Source organism: Malurus melanocephalus, unplaced genomic scaffold (assembly GCF_030028575.1).
Source record: "Malurus melanocephalus ecotype Western Australia unplaced genomic scaffold, MMel_1.1 scaffold_810, whole genome shotgun sequence".
NCBI lineage: Eukaryota > Metazoa > Chordata > Aves > Passeriformes > Maluridae > Malurus > Malurus melanocephalus.
Window position 1 is genome coordinate 143,940 of NW_026624042.1, and position 19,385 is coordinate 163,324.

A 19,385-nucleotide genomic window follows, 5' to 3' on the forward strand; every position below is an offset into this window, starting at 1 on the left:
TGTGTTTTGGCTCATTTCACAACACCAGCTTCTGCTTTACAAAATGAAAGTGGCTTTTGGCTCACCTTGATTTTTGCGACCTGGTTTTTTTCACAGTTGTTTTTTTTTTCCTTCCTTTTTAAGGGAATGACACATCATTTGGATCCTTACTAGCTCCTTCCTGTGAATTCCAGAATATTTCATTCTCTGGGGAAAGAAGTAAAGTACTTTACTTTGATTATACATAAATCAGTAAGATTCCAAACACCTACATAACTATATTCATAATCTGTATATTGAACTACTACTGACAGAAGCAATGGGCTAACATTTTTCTTTATAGAACACTGTGAACATCAGGTTTATTAACAAGTACAGTGTTTTGAAAGTGRAATTTGGAGATGACCCTTATTAATGAATTTCAGCTGCAATCAATAACTAGCACTGCCAARCTTTGAAATCCAGCTTGCACTAGCACAGCATGACCGTGAAGCCACTGCTGTGTCTGCAGAATGACAGCAAACACACCAAAAGAAAGCACTACTTACAGAGATGCTGTCCAGGGGCAGAGAGGGGAACCTGAAAGCAGAAATCTTCCCCGTGTGCTGATGTGCTGATGGGCTTCCTCTCTTCTCCTTTAGGTTGACAGGACAGGGATGTAATCTCAAACTGTTGCTGATTTAAGCTGCCTGATCTGGTTTCTTTTTACTGTGCCTGGCTGTCTKGAAACCATGTGTCCATATCCTGTGTTGCATTCGTTCAACATTAGCACAGGAYGTGAGAGAGCTCTGGCTTATGCAAACGAGCCTCTCCAAGCAGTTACAGGAGGAACCCAGTGTTAAGCAGGTCTGTCCTGGAGACTGAACACTGAGCTGGTCTTCAGTGAACAAAACACTGAGCAACAACATGACCTGGTGATGTATCATAAAAAGGCCTGAGAGAATAAACTGAAATTTTAATACAATTTATGCCCCACTTTACTTCCAACGTGTATATGAAAGTCTTCCGGGTCTTCTGCATTAAAGGACACGTGAGTAACTTCAAGGCAGCTCTGGTTTTCACTCTGGAAAATGCTGATGCTCATTTTCAACAACAGTGTCAAAAGCCTGAAAAATAACGATGGATTCAAAATGCCATTTGTTAGAACAAAACTCTTTACACATGGAGATGTTYTGTACCTGAGAACTCAGAGAAAGAAAATTTAAAATCCATTCAGCAGCCAAATAGCACAAAAATTACATGTGTTCTCTGTCACGAGTTATTCATTGTATTCACACTCTTAGATTGCCGGCYTCAGTATTTCCACAGAAAATTAACATGAGAAAAAGTGGTAAAGTAAGAAAGAAATGACACAAAGCAAGGCAAGACGCAGAGGAAACAGGAATTAATTGAGGAGAAAAGACTACCAGATTCTGGCAATTTGCTAGGTGAAGGTACAGGGGTTAAGATGCATTTTCTTTTCCAAGCAGGCAGGCACTGCACCTGCACAAGCCAGGTAAGTGGGCAGCAAGCAGAAAACAGAAAGTCTAGAACCTAAAAAAGTGGATGCCTATACGAATCTCAAAATAAAAAAAAAGAAAGCAACACCTGGATACTCTGCTGGATACTTAGTTCCCTGCTTCTACACAAAATATCACAATTTTAATCAAACAAAACAAACAGCATAAAGAACGTTTAGCCAGCAGTGTTTCCAAAGTGACTGGAAACACCTGGAAGCCTTTGATAACTAGGAACTATATGACTAGGTAAAAATAAAAAGCCAAAGCTACTTAGACATCCCCCTTAATACGAGGGAATCTGTTGGATATCCTACCACACATTCCATGTTTATAGGATTAGTCTAGTGAATGCTTACAGAAACCTTGTACATTTGGGCATTAAAAAAAAAAGGAACAGTCAGAGGTGGTTCTTCAAGTGGATCAAACATCTGATAAAAAATACTACCAGCTACCTTTTTATGCACCTGTGAGCATCACCAGTCCTCCCTCATGAAATATTTCAATATTAAACAGTCCTGGTTTTAGAAAGGAGCTGGGTGATAGAGAATTCTATGAGCTGAATACCTTGTTATGGCTCAGAGTTGYCATGAGAAATAACTGCAGTTTGGTTTTAAGTTCCTGGAACTCAAATTCTGTCTATGGCAGTGCTGAAGAATTATGAAAAAACGTAGATTGAAAGGTATGGCTGGAAGCAACCAAATTTAACTTTGTGCTTCAAGCAAGGCTAACCTCAAAACTACATCAGGTCACTCAGGACATCATCCAGCCACATTCCAAAAGTCTCAAAGGATGGAGTCCTCACACCCTCTCCAGGTGCAGCCTCTGATTTGTACAACTCTTGCTGGTTGTAAAAARTAAGTTTTTACTTTACACCCAGGTGGGGTTTTTCTTGTTGCTGCTTGTGTCCCTTGCCTTTTTTCCTTTTTCAGTTTATCCACCTTCAAGAAGAGTGTAGCTCTGTGCTCTCTCTGTCTCCTCAGGGGAAGACTGCTATTAGATGCTYCCTCCCCATCCTCCTCCCTCTCCTTAGGCTGACCAAGCCCAGTTGCCCTGGTTTCATTCTGCTTACAGGGATGCAAGCATCCAAAGAATCACAAAGGTTTGTGATGTTAACATTGCCAGGACAGAAACAGTAAATGTCCAGTGCAGATCCTTTGAACACACTGATCAGCAGATGAAACGTTGGCTCAGAGCTCTGCATTGCCCCAAACAGGTACCACAGCTTGTCCTGATCACTGGCTGTCACTAAGCTCCAAAATAGCTACCCTAATCAGAATTTTCTCCTTGAGATCCTTGCTGAACACTCACATTTGTCAGCTTAGACAGCATTTGGCTGTCCTGAAAAATTTGCTCAGGTTCCTGAACATATGCCATGTCCAGATGGTGACTCCAGGAGTGCTTGCTCTGCTGTTCAGGTAGGTGTCCACTGAAACAATGCTAGTCCTTGTGGTGAAATCACAGGGAAAAAAGCTGTCCACTTCCTCTCCTCTGTGGCTGACAGAACCTTCCCAAAGGTGGYTTAGACCCTTTTCCTCCAGAGCCTCAGCAGAAGCTCCTGCACTGGATTRGCACTGAAGGTGACTGATGAGATCTCATCCCCTGTATCAGTGCTGGCAGTGTCTTGCAGATTCTGGCACTATTTTTGGTTGGCTTTTTTTTTTCAGAAGCTTTGAACAGGAAGGTTTACAAAGAAGCCTCTGCAGGAACCCACTGGGATCTGTGGAGGACATACTCAGTTGCAACAATTATAAAATTTACTTGCTGTTAGCAAAACTCAGCATTTCTTGCCAATACCTAAAAAGCTTCCACAGTGGTCATCCTACATTTACAGAGAGATCTTGGTACAGGTGTGGAGGAGAGGCACTGAAAGATGAACCCTGTGATCTGCACAATGATGTGAAGTTGAGCTGCACTGGAGCTGGTGCAGAAATAACTCCTCAGCCATGGTTGTTTCCGAAGGGACTGAAGTGGCTGCCCTGGGCACACTCCMACCTACAATGCTACATGACAACAGATGACAGGGAGGGTCTTAGAGGCCAGCTCTGGGCATGAAAAGGACAAAACTTAGTGATCCCTGGCAGAGTATGGATACCTCAGCTCTCTACCTCACTTTGGTATTAAAAAGTTTCTCTAATCTACCTGCAGGGGGTTGGCAGACACCACAGATTTAGTAGTACAGTGTTGGCTACATGCATAACAGCAATGTTTTTTCACTTTTGAAACACCAGGAGGAAGATTTGCCTGGGACTATTATTGATACAATTTGTAATGTTAAACTGGAGATTAAAATTTACTTTGTGTACTTATCCTGGATGAAAAAATGTTTGRGTTGCCAGAGGTGTGTAAGAGCTGTTATGTGTGAAGTGGATATTTAAACTGACAGAACAAACTTTCAGTCATTCAGGATTCCCTTTCAACTTGTTTTTGAAGTCACATACATCTATAATTATTATCTCCATTTAAAGGCTAGGAAATACTTGGTTTGGCCCATTAATAATGGATTTCATGCATCACCTCTGTGCTTGAGCCAAGTTAGGTGCCAAGGCAGAGAGAGATCCCAGCACGACCAAGCCTGTTCACCCTCTTTCAGGCTTTGCTGCCTGAACAACTTGTCAGCATCATGAGTCYTGAGATTGGCAGTTCAAAGCCTCCTTGGCTGTTTCTACAGCACATTTCAAGTAAAAAATGCCCAAAACTTGAAGAAAGTAGAGGAAAGTCTGGTGTCCCTTCTGMTAAAACCAGTGGCTGGGACACTTAGACTGCACTGACATGTGAGGGTGACCAAAAGCTGTGTACGAGCAGCCAAGAGGGGYCCYCTGGCTGGGGAGCAGCCACACCCCWGGTTCTCCTGAAGRACAGGGACTCCATACACRTCTTCACCTCCCTCCACGTTAGGCACCAAAGCTTAACAAGCCTGGGACCAGCTAAAGGTCAAGAGCTGCTGTTGAGGAACACCTTCAGGAAAAACACGAGCTAAATCTTCACCACTGTGACCATGACAGCTGCTGCTCATAWGTGGTTCTGTAGATGATTTATCTCTAAATGTAAAAACCACGCTCCCCCTCTTTTTCAGTTGCATCTTGTTAGCCACAACACTTCTCTGAATTGCCCTGGTTCCTCCAAATCCCAGTGTTCTGCTTCACRCTTCCAGCTGCTCCCATTGACATTATCACCAGAAAACAAATGAATTCTGTATTGCATGATCCCAGTTAATAAGAGATGCTCCAGAAATTCAACTTCCTACCTGGTTTTGCCCATCCTCATAAGATTATCTAAATTGATCTTCCACAGCTTGCTTATGAGAATGCCAGAGAAGGCAGTACAATTATGAAGATAAATCAGCAATCATAAATTRGAAGTACAGTATTACTTGGCTACAGAAACTGAGTGCGTGAGTGGAACTGTAACTAATATYCAGGGGGAAGGAAGCTTTACATTCACTTTGAAAGCCTGTGCAGGGATCATTCTTCAGAGCAGAAGAAAACAGAAGGGTTGGTGCATGTGCCCCTATTACCAGGAGCTCAGGAGGACAAYCCACAGCATCACAGGTATTATGATTACATGAATAATTTTAAGGGACATGGCAGTGGCCATGCTGTCCACAAGGGCAAAATCAGTATAATAATGACAATGCAAAATGATAATGTGTACATAAATCCCAACTATCCCCTAGCTGGGGTGACAAGAGTTGCCAATAACCCCAGTGGATCATCATGAGGCATCTTTACAAGGTAGAAGCTTTTATCAACAGGATACACCAYATGCTCTATGTACGAATCAGAGGCGGATATTTGCACAGAAAGACCTGCTCAAATAATTCTTATTCATCCTGACTGGATGAAATTTCATGTGAGACGTTTCACTTTTATCCATGTAATTTGTACTGCTAGCACAGACTGCAAAGCAGCTTTCCTGTGGGGTGACAGCTRRTTCCAAACACAGACGGGCTGAACCTCTGCTGGTGCCACTACACGGAGTAATRCAGACCCACAAAAGCAAAGCTTCACATCAGACTGTAATAATTGCAATAAAACTACATGGATAAAAGGTCAGCCAAATATTCAAAGGATCTATGGCACCAGTTGCAGCATTCTGCTCTGCTGACAGATTTACCTTCACAATTGTGAGTCTAAGAGAGCTCCAAGACAGATTGCTCCAATTTTCCCCTCAACTAATACACATTCTTGTCAGGAATGGARCATTTTACACTGTGATATTTTGTAGGTTGATGTAAAGATACCATTGTTACTTCAATCTTCTTTCARGATTCTTATAATCATTGGACAGATACTGAATGGCCAAACCAGTTCTTCTTTTGCATGTGAATAAATGAGAGCTTTGCCAGTGATTTATTAGCTTTTTTAGGGCTTTTTTATTCTTTCCCTGAGGCTTCTTCAGTTCCAGATTGATCAACCCCATTGCCCCAGAATATATATTTTAAGGACAAGCAAGACCATGTTTGAAGTAATACTTCCTATTAAACAGATTATTTTGTCCCCACTAACACCTTATTTTCAATGCAAACGGATAGTGAACTGAGTAGGAAACCTCTGACCAAGAAGAAACTCTTTAAGCCCTGCTAAGRGCATTTAAAGTAAAACACCTCAGAGGTGAGAACATGAAGGTAGAGAGTGCTCCTGTGACAAGGAATARTGGAACAGAAGGAAACCCCTCCCTAAAGAGGCCTGGATCACTCAGTGATGAGGCAGGACATCTTCACATTTGTACATTAAAGCTAAATTCCCCTTCTACCATCAGCACTTTCCCCATATGGAAGGGACAAATACAACCCCACCACTCTTAACATCCTCAATGGTGACTTTAAAAGAGCCTTTGCCAGCCCAGTCTATGCAGCATCATTATCTGAAAGCAAATACACAGGTGAGATTCTCTGAAAATGAAATCTCAATTCTTCTATCAATTCTCACACAAAGTGCACACCAGCCCCTCAAATACCAATTCATGCATTTTGAGGACACCACTCAGGACAGTCACTCAGCACACCAGAAAAACACATCATGTTTTTGAAAGAGCCACATGGATAAGATCAGCATAAAAATTATAAGATCAGCATAAAAATTAGCTTTTTTACAAAGAGAGACCCTCTACTCATTGTATGCATTGCTCTCAAACACAATCCTAAAAACTGAATCCAAAAAAATAGTCAAAGAAGTGATCACCTATGGTAGAACCTCCTACCCAGTGGAAAATTTTCTGCAGAGCCATCCCTGCCAGTCTTTAAGCTGGCGCCCAACCTTGCTGAGCTTATCTCAGAAGGAAGCCTTCCGTGCAGAAAATGAGAATAGAAAAAACAAGAACAGCTTGTCAAAACYTTCCCTTCCACCTTCTACCCCAGACAGCAGCACTCCCAGGTCCCATACCTGGGGGTTCCTGGGAAGTCATTTCCAATCCCATCCAAAASCTGTGCCTCCCATAGCTGAGCTACTAGCTAGCTATGTAGCTAGCTAGTAGCTCAGCTCAAGCTCTCAAGTAACTCCTGAGAGCAGAGCAAACTGCTCCAGAGCACTGAGCCACACAAACACCCCTAGCTGCTGCAGTGTTCACGAGGTAAGCACCCAGCCTCTGGCTCTGTCACTGCTGAGCCTGGAGGGAGCCCCTACAGCCACAAACCCAGGAATAAAAATTCTAAACATTTCAAGATAGCAAAACACTGCTTCTCTGTCACACTCTAACCTTCCACAGTCTCCACACTCGCCCCCTCACCACCTCTCTCTCAGCCTACACCTCCTCAAGTCATTTAAACACRCCAGGAAATGTTACTCCTCTTTGCCTACAAAGACAGATATCATATCATTTCTGCTTTCCTACAAATAAGCACTCCTTCACTGAACCTGGCAGCTCCATTTCCTGACAAAGACAATCTGATACCCCCTCACAACTCTGAGGTATTTTCCCCATTTGCAATCCAGGCTGAAGGCAAGCTGTCACCTTTAGGCCAGGCCTGAAGGTGGCTTGTGTGCCTGAAAGCTTTTCCTCTTTTCTGCTCCGTCTCATGAAAGAYATCACCTCTGCATGTGTCCTTAGGYATCATGATCACAACAATCTGCTATGTTTTTATACAGTTTAAAAATCAAGACATATTTACAGTTCAAATACAACTTTAATCCTTATCAAAATATCGTAACATTATTTTGATATTTTGATATAACATTATTTTGAATCCCTAAAGGCTTAAAGACACATCATTCTTCCCAGACCATTATGACTGTGGAAATTGGAGAGATATTTTGTGAGGCCACTGTGAAATTCTGATTATCAGCTTAAACTTTATACAAGGCATCACTATCATCAATCAAAGGTTTGAAAATAGAACAGAAAGAGCTCATTGCCTTTAGAGAGTAAATAAAGACAGAAAGATGCAGAAACTCTTCAACCTTAATAAGATAAAAACAGTTGTCCCAACGATCAACCTCCCTTAACTAATCAGCCAGCCCCAACTTCTGACAGAAGGAGGAATCCCAGAGTGTGAGAAAACAAATATGGTTCAAAACAACTTGACATTCAAATTACTTTACTCTCAACTTTCTACTCACCATTTACAACTAATTCTAAATGCTTTTGGTAAGTATTACATTTGATGCAATTTCAACACTCTTTTGTTCATCTTTGTCCTCCTAGAGTGTGTTTTTTGTAGCAATTAAAGCCAGAATCTTAAAGCCAGCAGACACACTCTTCTGTTCACTTCTAAAATTCACACCATGCACAGCAACAAACAAACTATTCTTTTCCCATGTGAGATGGAACACATGTTTAGAAAGCATCCAAACCATTGGGAAGTTAAAGCTCCACCAAGCAAATACGTTCTAGTTGAAAGCCTGTCACTGTGTCTGCATCCAACTTTTCCTTGCTGGCAAAGATGACCTGCACTCTTACCATCATGGTTAGAATTTCCCAGGGTCCATGGCTCATCTGAGTCAAAGTGAGTGTCTCCTCCAATTCCCGGTCCAGGAAAGTAAGCGTGAGCCAGGAATCCACCTTCTCCATCAAACGGAGAACTGTCTCCATGGAAACCAGAAGCAAAAAATATCATAATATCTGCCTCCTTTCTGTCATTTTTTATTTCATGGTAAGGGACCTCTTCAAAGGTAAGTGGTGTCACTCTCTGCCAAACATCAAAGGCCTGACGAATGGCTCTCCTCGTATCAATCTCGCCGACTTTGGGGGTGTAGTTGTGCACACTGTGGGAATGAGAAAGAAGGGATGTTTCACTTTGCAGAATACATTTGAGACTTATCAATATACAGCCACACAATTCCAACTTCCAAAGGGTCTATTTTTTGCAGACACTACTCTGTGCGTGCAAAGTTTTGCTGTTACAAAGAAAGTTACCAATAAAACTACTACCCGATCTGAAGGCTACATTTACCAACAAGAATCTTCAGAATGCTTTGGTTGATTATGGATCACCTCCTAAAAACCTAACAGCCTTTCAAATCTGAGTGTAGGCAGCTGAGTAACTTAGCTCAAAAATGTAAATTACTTCAGACTTTGTCTGAAGCTATCATGATAARATGGAGTCTACTATTACATGAAAAAAAAACCTGACCACTACAATTCATTTTCGAGAAACAAATCTTTAGTAAACTACACAACCTTACCTATATGACCTACTTCATTCTCAGGACTACTTAAAATATTTCAGAGCTTATAAAGGCTGATGGACCTTTATAAGCTCTCCTGTGGGGTGACAGCTGGTTCCAAACACAGAYGGGCTGAACCTCTGCTGGTGCCACTACATGGAGTAATGCAGACCCACAAAAGCAAAGCTTCACATCAGACTGTAATAATTGTAATAAAACTGTCATGGACAGGCTGCCAGTTTTGTGCAGTCCAGTCCATGACAGGTAAAGATACGGAGTTTGGGAAGGGTAAGAGGAGGCTGACTGCACATAAACTTCCCAGATTTCTAAACTTTATCTTAAAAATGCTGTTCATGAGGTGTTTTGTCCATGTGCATATAATAGATTCACGATATATTAAACTTGACTTCGGGAATATGAAATATCTATGACATGGGAACAATTTTCAGTCTTTAATGAAGATGGCTCAATTTAATATAAAGACACTGTAACACATTCAGTGGTGAATCAAGACACCCATGCACACTTAAATGCACACTATGAATACTGAAATTGGAAAGCTAAACAACTACTGGTTAGACAAAGGCAGCAGTGCAGCCAATCTGCTTCTCTTGCTTATGTRTATGTTTAAGAAGCCTTTTGTTTATATGGTTCCATACCACTTTTCTTTAAGGTCCAGACAAGGTTAGAAGCAGAATCTGACTCTCAGACCTTTGCATACAGGTGTCCCTTTATAATCTGAGTTAAAGTAATGATTATTGGCAGAAGCTTTGAACTAGTCCCCAGAATAAGTCCCTTCTCCCAGTCTCCGCAGTCCCTTATGGTTGCTTGAAGAATCCTCTTCCTTTCTCAGAATTCCTGGCAGAAGCAACAGAGTGCCCCAGCCCCTGATTCTCTTTCCCTTCACACCATCATGTCCTTTCCTACACATTCTGGCACCTTCCTCWTGCTGGTCACTCACATTTCTACCCCTTCACTGCAGACTTACTTTCTGTCTTAGTCCTACCCAACCTTCTCCTTAATGACTATATCCCCAGTTTTTACTCCTTTGCAATCCCCTTTAGCCCTCCAAGAAAATTAAAAGGCTGTAATTTCAACTGGAGAGTGGGTTAATTTTATTTTTAAGTGACATTTTTATTGCCAGAAACCTCCACTGGCCATCTTTCAGCAATTGCCTATCAAAAGCTCACAGCCTGACTGACTTAAAACACATCTCTGGGTGACAATTGTCCCTCCATAACACCTGTAGCTCACTCCAGTTGGCCTAACCTCAGCTGGCCTGAGCCTGGACAAAAGCAAGAGCTCTACTACAGGAGCAAAAGTAAAACCTCTGCAAAAACAAATGCTGCAGATTAGTAGAAGGACAAAGATTCTCATCCCCAAAAAGTAATAAACTGCCTTAATAGTTTGTTAAAGGTGACACATTACCTAAAGGCTAGAGCCTTAGATTTCTAATGGAAGGAAAAAGAGCCTTTTAMAAAGATTTTCCTGCCCAAATTACACAACTGGTGGCTGGGATTTAGGTGCCTTTGCTGATCAGTTATTTACTAATTGATAACAGACTCTTATGTTACTCCACTGCTCTGAAAGAAATCCCTTCCACACATTCTGAGAATGAAAGCCTGGACTAGACATTACAYGGAGGATCCAGTTTCAATTTAAAAGCACTTACAGGTTCTGCATGCCAAACAAGTACAGACCATTTTGAACCCATCTGAAAGGGGGAGGGAGGGGGCTGTACCTGTAGGTTATGTGCTTCTGTCTCCACTTCTGCCCAGTGAGTGCATAGCGCTTTTTCCTCCGGCTGTGACGTAGATGGGGATGATCTGGAACGCCACATCGAGGCTTCTTCATCCACCTGCAAGGAAAGGGAAAAAACAAAAGCAAGCTACACAATGAGTTTGGRAAAGAGATTCCAAAGAACCTAGGGGGTGACTGGAAGACCTCTGAGGCATGGCCAGTGCTGACCCCAAGGAGGACTCAGTCCTCCCTTTGTCAGATTTACTATCTTTGCACAGGCCTGTGMACCTCTGCTGCCAATCTGCACATCTCAGCTCATCAAAACCACTTCATTTTTCGTTTTGGAAATGCAGATACCACATCAGGCAGCCCCTATGCTTGACAAGAGTTTAATKATGATAATGCCAMAAGAGACCCAAATCAAAACTGCAGATGGGTGTGCCCTGGGATCAAACTCACCCRTCACCTACRGGCTCCACTTGTCCATTTGATAAARTGCTCCTGTGTCACTGAAAAAAAKTCCAGTTCACACCTCACTAGGTAAAACTGAACAAGTGCAAACACAGCYCTCCCAGATAATTTCTAAGGCTTTCACCTGGAATGACCAGAACAGATCCCCCCAGTCTCTGGGTAACACACACCAAATTCCATGAGGTTCCCCCCATAATCCCTGACTCTTTATGTCACTCATGGTGTAGGAGACTCTAGTCTCTATGGCCAGGCCAACTGGAAGAGCAAAGGATGCTGTCTCTCACACAGAAATCCAAGTAATATTATCAGAGAAGTCCAGTCTCTGTCCCTACCTCCTTTACCTCCAGCCTTGTCAGATCTTTTGCTTCTTTCTTGCAGCAGCTTAGGGGTGGTCAAACACTGGCACAGGCTACCCAGAGAAGTGGCAGAATCTCCATCCTCGGTGATACTCAAAACCCAACTGGAAATAGTCCTGGGAATGGTCCTCTAGATATCCCTGTTTTAGCAAAGGGSTGGAGTAGATGATCTCAAGAAGTTCCTTCCAACCTCAATGATTGGATTCACAGAGAATCAAGGAGAAATAAGACTGTTACTCAAAATACACTTGCTCATGCGGGCACACTCCAGAGAAGTCAGAAGTGCCTTGTGGAGGAATGAATCTACCCATCACTGCCTGTGGCAGTGGGGAAGAAGGAGACAAGGACAGAGACTGGTATCGTCTTCACAGGTCCCTGGTGGAGAATCCTCTGAGATTCTGCAGTGCAGCCCAGGACAGGAGAGCAGAGCCCACAGTAACACAAGCTATCTCTGACCACCAGCTCCCCAAGCAGATTGGCACTGCCTCAGCCACTGGAATCCTTCAGGCGTTTCATGCACTTGATCCACTGACTCTAATGGCAGAGGCAASTGTCCACGGTGACACAAAGCTCTTCAGAACACTTTGCAGGACATGCCACTGCCTCGTTACACATGAGAAAAGCAGTGCAGCCAGACCTGCCCCATTTCTCACACAGGACACCACATTCTCTCCCCCCGCTTCAGTAAGGTTTCTTCCACATCCTTGGCCACCCAGGGGACAACTTTTGGYCTCCAAATGCAGACACTCCCCCATCAACTGCAGCCAGCCAATGGCAAGTAGTCCATGCTTGTGCCTAAACAATGTACATCTTACTYACCAAAAAATATTAGCCCCAGACCTTTGGGAAGGGAGGGTGTCCCATCACCAGTAGATGACTTACAGGACTTCTTTTCTCAGACACCTTTTAAATTAAAACCAGACAGACAGACACTGTGCCTCAGCAGAACATTCTTTCACAGCACACACACCTGCTCCCAATTCAGGCAGCCTGCAGCCCTTCCCTGATTCCACTTGCTATATGKAACTGGTTGCTTATAAATTTCAGCGCAGTCATCTGTCATCGTCTCCCCACCAAGAACAGAGCAAATGAGAGTTGTTATACATGTTGCACTGTACCTGACAAGAACCCAAGCTGTGTATATAAAGCCAGCACAGATCTTCCCCACTTACATCACCTCACATTTATCAGCACTGTACATCTTTCAGAAATCCAGGCAACCTGTGGAAATCGGATCTGTCTTGCCCACACAACTGCTGCCACCTTCAAAGAAAAGCATTACATCTTAGATTTGCTTTTAGAAATATTAAATCAACCTCAACACACTGTGTTTTTCCACGTGTCCTTCATTTGTGCTCTTTTGCATTGCTTCTAGCACTTTCCTAGAGAGAYCTCATGCTTGCTGTGACCTGTATTCTCCCCGATATTTCCTGAGTTYTCAGGGTTTTTTAAAAATTCCACTCATATGATATGATACAGTGTTTTTAGCATARCCTTACATAAGCCATAGTGTGAATTAGGCTTCACCTCTTGAGCTTCATGGGAACTCCAGTACTCTGAACATCACCATCATCAGGCCTTGATTATAGTCAGAAAATAACCCTGTTTARTCCTCACTAGATCTAGTATCATCCTATCTAGAAGACAAAAGTTAACAGAGCAGTATTCTCAAACCAGCCTGCATGTGCAGAGAAGTCACCAAGACACCAAGGCTGTCCAGGGCAGTGCTGACACACCAGCGGGACCTCACACCTCAGCTCATCTGTTTCCTGTAGGAACACCTTGCCAAGTTCACAATGCCTGTCCTATGCCCAGCTGGCCACAAAGAATTCAGCCCCACACAGCTCAGCCCCGTTACCAAAGCCAGAACTGCACAGAAACCCCACAAAAAGTGAATTCCGTCCAACAAACAAATTCCCTGCTACTATGCCAGCTCCAGGTACAGGCACAGGGCATGGGGCTGCCCCAGAGGAAGCTGCAATACTGACACCAGGGGCTTCAAAGACTTCATGAGCCAAAGCTTCTGAGGTAGAGCTGCTGAGAGACTTATGCTGCCCATAGCCCCTAACTCCTCTTTCAATCCCATTTCAGCCAGGCCTGTCTGAAACCACATACACCACCACAGTTTGTTCCAGAGCTCAGCTACTGCCTGTCTGAAGCCAAGTAACAGAGCCCAGCTACCAGGCTGGACCTCACCAGAACCTGAGCTGTCGACAGTTTGAGCTAATGTCAAGCTGAGTGTTTATCTGTATTGGTTCCCTGATTCAACTTTTACTTCCCAGATATATGGGCCCTGGCCTAACCRCATGGGCCAGGGTACAAATGCAGCCATCTTTGCTTGCCTCAGCAGGGCAGGTCTGTGGCAAAACATCCACCAAGGTGTAGCTTGCTGCTGGTGATCATCTGTAGCTGAGCTTTATGACAGTCATTCTCTGCTGAGCAGTTTGGATAACCCTCTCCGTGTTCCAGGGGAAATCATCACATCAGAAACCACAAAACATGATTACTTGAAGCAAGATACTTATGGTTGCTTCCCCTCCTCCTTACTTTTTAAATGGGAACACCAGTAACACTGGATCATCAAAATTTATACTTGGCACTCTTGAGGCATAGACTATTGCATTCCTCCAGCTGCTTGGCATCATAAAACAGGCAATTTCCAAAAGCAGTGACATCTAGTTCTYGTCCAGACACAGCTGCTTTCCCCAGCTCAGGCTTCAAGCCCTCCACAGGACTCTCCTAAACAGAGGAAGCTGTCATTCTCAATACCCTATTCTTGAGCTGGCAGCAGTGGTATCTTTAAAAAGCTGTGGTGCACCCCAAGGTGAGAGACCTGCACAACAGACTCAAGACAAAGCACAAGAAACTTCCAACATAAGTAAGATAATTTCTTGGCTCCTTTCAAGGCCATGTGATTGATCCGGACAAAGACAAATCACCGCTTTTGTTCAGCACTAGTGTGCCTTCCCTCCAGCATGCTTCAGGACTATATCCTTGCCCAGCTGCTCAGCAAAACCACAGTTCAGCCCACCAGCTGCAAGCAGACACAAAATTTGCTGAGGCACCATCAGTTGCAGGGTTTTATGTATTCTCCCTGCTCTCCCTACATATCCTCAAGACAGACCCTCAGCTGAACACACCCMCACCCAACCTTCCTTCTGGATACCAAAAAGCATCACCAGTGGAGGTGTTTCTTCCCATCTCCCACTAGCAGCACCTACATGGTGGCTTCCACAGGCCGGAGGTACAGACAATCTTGGAGCAAAAAACAAGCTTGGATTTGGGGACATATGAGAAAGGAGATGAAAAACTTAAGGTTTCCRTAACAAGTGTAAATAGAATATACGGAATATGCAGAATTTGTTGCCTAACAAAGAAACCACAGAAAATAAAAACTTTGCATAACTTTTATGCTTAAAGTCACTTTAAAGAGACAGAGCTTATGACACTGATGGAAGTGACAGAAAAATTCATAATTGCAATCTCAAAACTCATAACACAGACTGAAACAACAACTTAGTAAATGCTTGAGTAATTCAGAGCCCTTGAAGGCAGCCTGCCTTGCCAGCTCTTTTGCTTCTGCTCAGCTTCCACAACSAGGTCTGAGGAAGTGACAGCCCAGTACAGCCCAGGCAGATGCCCCTCCAGCTCCAAGGACAGGCTCACTGCTGACAGCAATCTGGACCGCTTTTTCCATTCATGCAACTTCCAGGCAAATTCCACCCTGCCATACAACATATGGACCCACTGACTCCGGACAGATGGAGGCAGAACAACCCAACACGACTCCAAAGCACCAGTGTTCGGTTGCAGCTGAGGTCTCAAGATTTTGGAGATTTGAGTTTCAGATAAGGGAACCATCCAGGCTTTTCACTCATCACCCTTTGTGTGTTCACGCACTGATCAACCCCTGCCCATAAATACAAACTCACTAAAATGTGGGCAATACCTTCCTTTCCTTCGGAAAAACTTACTTACTAGAGACCCTCACGTGCAGTTTCCTCCCTTCCCCAGTCAGCGACAAGGCAGCAGAACAGCTCCTTAATTTTCCAAACTAGCAGCCCAGTACCACAGCCCTTTTTTTCCCCATCCCCTTCCAACTCATCAGCATCCCAAATTCAAACTTCTACACACCAACTGCGCACACAGAGCTTGCTCAATGGCTCTGCTTCAGCATTTACCTACAAACTGTGTTTTTAAAGGCAAAGAGATCTCAGATGGAAAATCTCCACCTTTAAAAAGCATTTTGTTTTCAATTCATTTGAAAAACAAACAGGATTTTCTCTATCCCTCGATGGAGAACAAGGGGCTTTTCTTGARAGCTAAAGAAGGGAATGTTACATTCACTGGAGAGGCAGTCCCAGCCCAGGACCATCCCCTCCTGTCCACATCACTAATTTCCTCCCTTTCTCCCTTTTCTTGCAGTCTGGAAAGCACACAGCCAATCCCCTTTGTTCTTTACATTATTTGGCTACTTTGTGGCCCTTTCTTTCGTGCTACTGTGTCCCTTTTGCCAGCAGACTGCCCTAAGAGGAGAGATGAAGAGCCAGGCAGAGCACGCTCTGAAAGAGTCTGCTCATGTAGCAAGGGCAAGGGAAAACTATAGGCAGAGCCTAAAGTTCCACTGGCTTTCTCTTTTTGCTCACCATGAAATGCTTTTTTTCTGCCAGAAAGCTTTAGAAAGACCTTTGCATTCTGCTTTAGTCAGCAGATGCTCCCCAGACCAACAGCAGATGGATCCAGCCACTACATCCCAGGCAACTGGACAAAGAGCCACTTCCACACCACCCTTTGCAGCCCAAACTGAAGGAAAGACTAAAGAAAAAAGTCCCTTCAGCCCTGGCGATTTACACCAATGCTTGTGTGCTATCAAAACTCTGATCACAARCAACGCCACATGGTCAACACACAGCAGAGAACATCTAATGTCCAACAAATGGCAACGATGGGCAGCTGAGTAGCCCTGACTATTGTCATCAGACTACAMCTCACTTCAGTTCAAACTGTGGATCTCCACAGACAGCATCTATGGAGATACACAAATCAAATCAATTAAGAAATAGATTAGAAGCCATTTCTAGAGCCAGAATTTTAACCTAAATTCAGAGATAGAAATAAATTAAACCCTTCATGTCCTCCACTTTCAGAAGCTCACAGGATTCACGCTTTGATCGTGCACCAGCAATGAGGATCTGTGTTCAAAGAACACCAGTAACAACAGCTTCTCCTCACACTCACAAATGACACTGTCAGCAAAAAGAAAAGTGGAATTGTCCACATATTTTTGTTAGAGACACTTTTTCATAATCAAGACTTCTCTGTACAGGTAGTCAGACAAATCTATCCCTTTTGAGGACTTCTTGCACTTGGAATAATTACCCAGGAGATATGACAATGCGTTAAGAAAGAGAAAGAAAAAAGTAGCCTATATGACTCTTACTCAATAGTTGTCTGGTCCAAAACTCCTGTTACTGGGATTCCATAAAACTGTTGCATAGTGGCAACTGCAGACTGCACAGCTTTTCCCGACTGCAAGGCAGACATTTGGCTGTCAGATGGAAGTAAGTAGCCATAAGTTTTTAACCAGCCCTGAAAAAGAAACAGATGGTAAGATGCCACATTAAGTTTTCAATATAACAGTTAAGAACATTTCCTCAAAAGAAAAAGTGACAAACTAGCCCAAAAATTTAGCCAGCTCTTTTTTTGATTAGGTTTGGTAATATCAGCTGACTCCTAGGAAGGGCTGAAGACTCTGCATATCACCTGTCCTGACAGGACAAGGCAACCTGCCAGTTAAAAATGAACATCATCCCTACTGAGCAACTGGGGCAGACTTACATCTTTGGAGCACCAGAAATGACCAAGAATCTTTGTTCTTGTTCCAGGGACTTCTTGTTCACCCTGTCACCTTGCCATAATGAGACTCCTCCATCTCCACAGCAGCAAGCTCCCAAGAGCCCACTACTGACCACCCACTGCTTGTGTCTCTGGACCATCATTCCAACAAAACAGCTTAACAGCTTGAACCCTGAGAAATCCCTGAAAATACAACTTCAACTCTGCATTTGCAGTGAACACACGAGTAATTCTTAAAAAACCCAAACAAAACAAATAAACACAACAAATAAAACAAACTAACAAAAAGTCCAACAACAAAAAACCCCACACTCAGAAAACCTGAAGACTGATTAAATGGGTTTGGTGTTTCCTCTACTAACAGCTAATACCAGCAAATTGTCAGAACAGGAAAATAGCCAACTCTCCTCAAGRAGTTCTGTCCCTTCTCCCTGCCTTCACCCTAAAATGCAGCTTTAGATAAAACCATGTGTCAAACTTGTCAAAATGCTAAGGGCAGCATTTTCAAAAACACCCATTAATTCAAGATTTTTTTCCTCTCCTTGTTTCCCCTCCCTCAGTTTGATACGAGAAGAAACCAGAATATTAAGTGAGGAAAAAAAAATTAAAACTCATTTTCATAAACTTCTACCCATAACTTTTCATGCACACCCTCTAGAGCTTTGTTCCTCTGGTCAATTCAATACTTAGACAAGGAYTATTATGAGACCTCCCTTAACATAATACAGCAGCAGGAAAGGGGCTCAAGTCAGGAGAAGCACAAGTGGGAGAACAATCCCTGCTTCTTTGTGGCAACAAGATGCCAGAAGTCACTGGGAGAGAAAAAAGCTTTGTTTCTAAAGCAGGAGAAAGATTCATAGAAGGGTTGGAAGCCCACCTCATTCCACTCGCCGGCCATGGGTAGGGACACCTTCCACTATGGTCWAGCTGGTTTTTTCAAGCCCCATCCAACCTGACCTTGGACACTTCCAGGGATGAGGCAACCACAGCTTCTGGGGGCAACCTATGCCAGGGCCTCAGCATCCTCACAGGGAAGAATTCCTTCCCAATATCCTGTCTATCCCTGCTCTCTGGCAATGGGAAGCCATTGCCTGTGTCCTGACCCTCCAGGCCCTTGTCCAAAGTCCCTCCCCAGCTCTCTTGGAGCCCCTTTAGGCACTGGAAGRGGCTCTGAGGTCTCCCCGGAGTCTCCTCTTCTCCAGCAGCTCCTTGTTGGTCTCGTGTTGGGAGCCCTAAAGCCAGAGGCAATGCTCCAGGTGGAGCAGGTAAGCGACACGAGAGTGTGGGCTGGGCATGGCAAASTTCACCAAGAGCACATATAGCGCTACAAAACACGGACATTACCAATGACTCCAAAGACAAGCTGCAAAACTGCTCCCATGACCATTTGTTATCCCAGCCTTGGCCTCTGGCAAGCCCAGCAATGCTGGGATACTTCATCATGACCAACACTAGCTGCCCTTGAGCAGCGAGGGCAGAGCACAGTAACCAAAACAGCTCCGAGTGGGRCTGCCCTCGCGTATCCCACTTCCCTCCTGGCCGCACTCGGAGGCGGCAGCGGGAAGGGGGCACCACACGATGCCCACCCAGACACTTGGAGAAGGTCCCCCGGGAGACTGATGCTCCAGTGATAACACAGGAGCGGCACGGCTGCTTCTCCGGTAATCCCCAACTTGCCGAGGCGCGGCCGGAGGAGCTGTGCACGCATACCCGAGCTCAGCTGGGTCCTGTGGGAGATGATGGAAGCCTTCTGACGGAGGAACCGCCGGCTGCCCGCCCTGCTTTCCGGCCCACCCAGGGACACCCAGCGCACATCGCGGCCCCGGGACGCCGGTAGGAGCCGCGGCCCCGCCCGGCCCCGCTCGCGGACCTACCCGGCCGGT

General features: G+C 44.2%; 1 protein-coding gene across 1 annotated transcript in view; it reads right to left on the reverse strand.

The window, feature by feature from the left end:
* Positions 1-17,230, reverse strand: part of MMP24 (matrix metallopeptidase 24) — a 43,037-nt gene extending 25,807 nt beyond the window's left edge. The window contains exons 1-3 of the mRNA XM_057385319.1: positions 17,087-17,230; positions 10,821-10,937; positions 8,373-8,677 (exon numbers count right to left, since the gene is read on the reverse strand). Of these exons, the coding sequence (XP_057241302.1) occupies positions 8,373-8,677; positions 10,821-10,937; positions 17,087-17,190 (526 nt within the window). The 5' untranslated portion in view covers positions 17,191-17,230. The remainder of the gene's footprint in view (positions 1-8,372; positions 8,678-10,820; positions 10,938-17,086) is intronic.
* Positions 17,231-19,385: the final 2,155 nt, after the last annotated feature.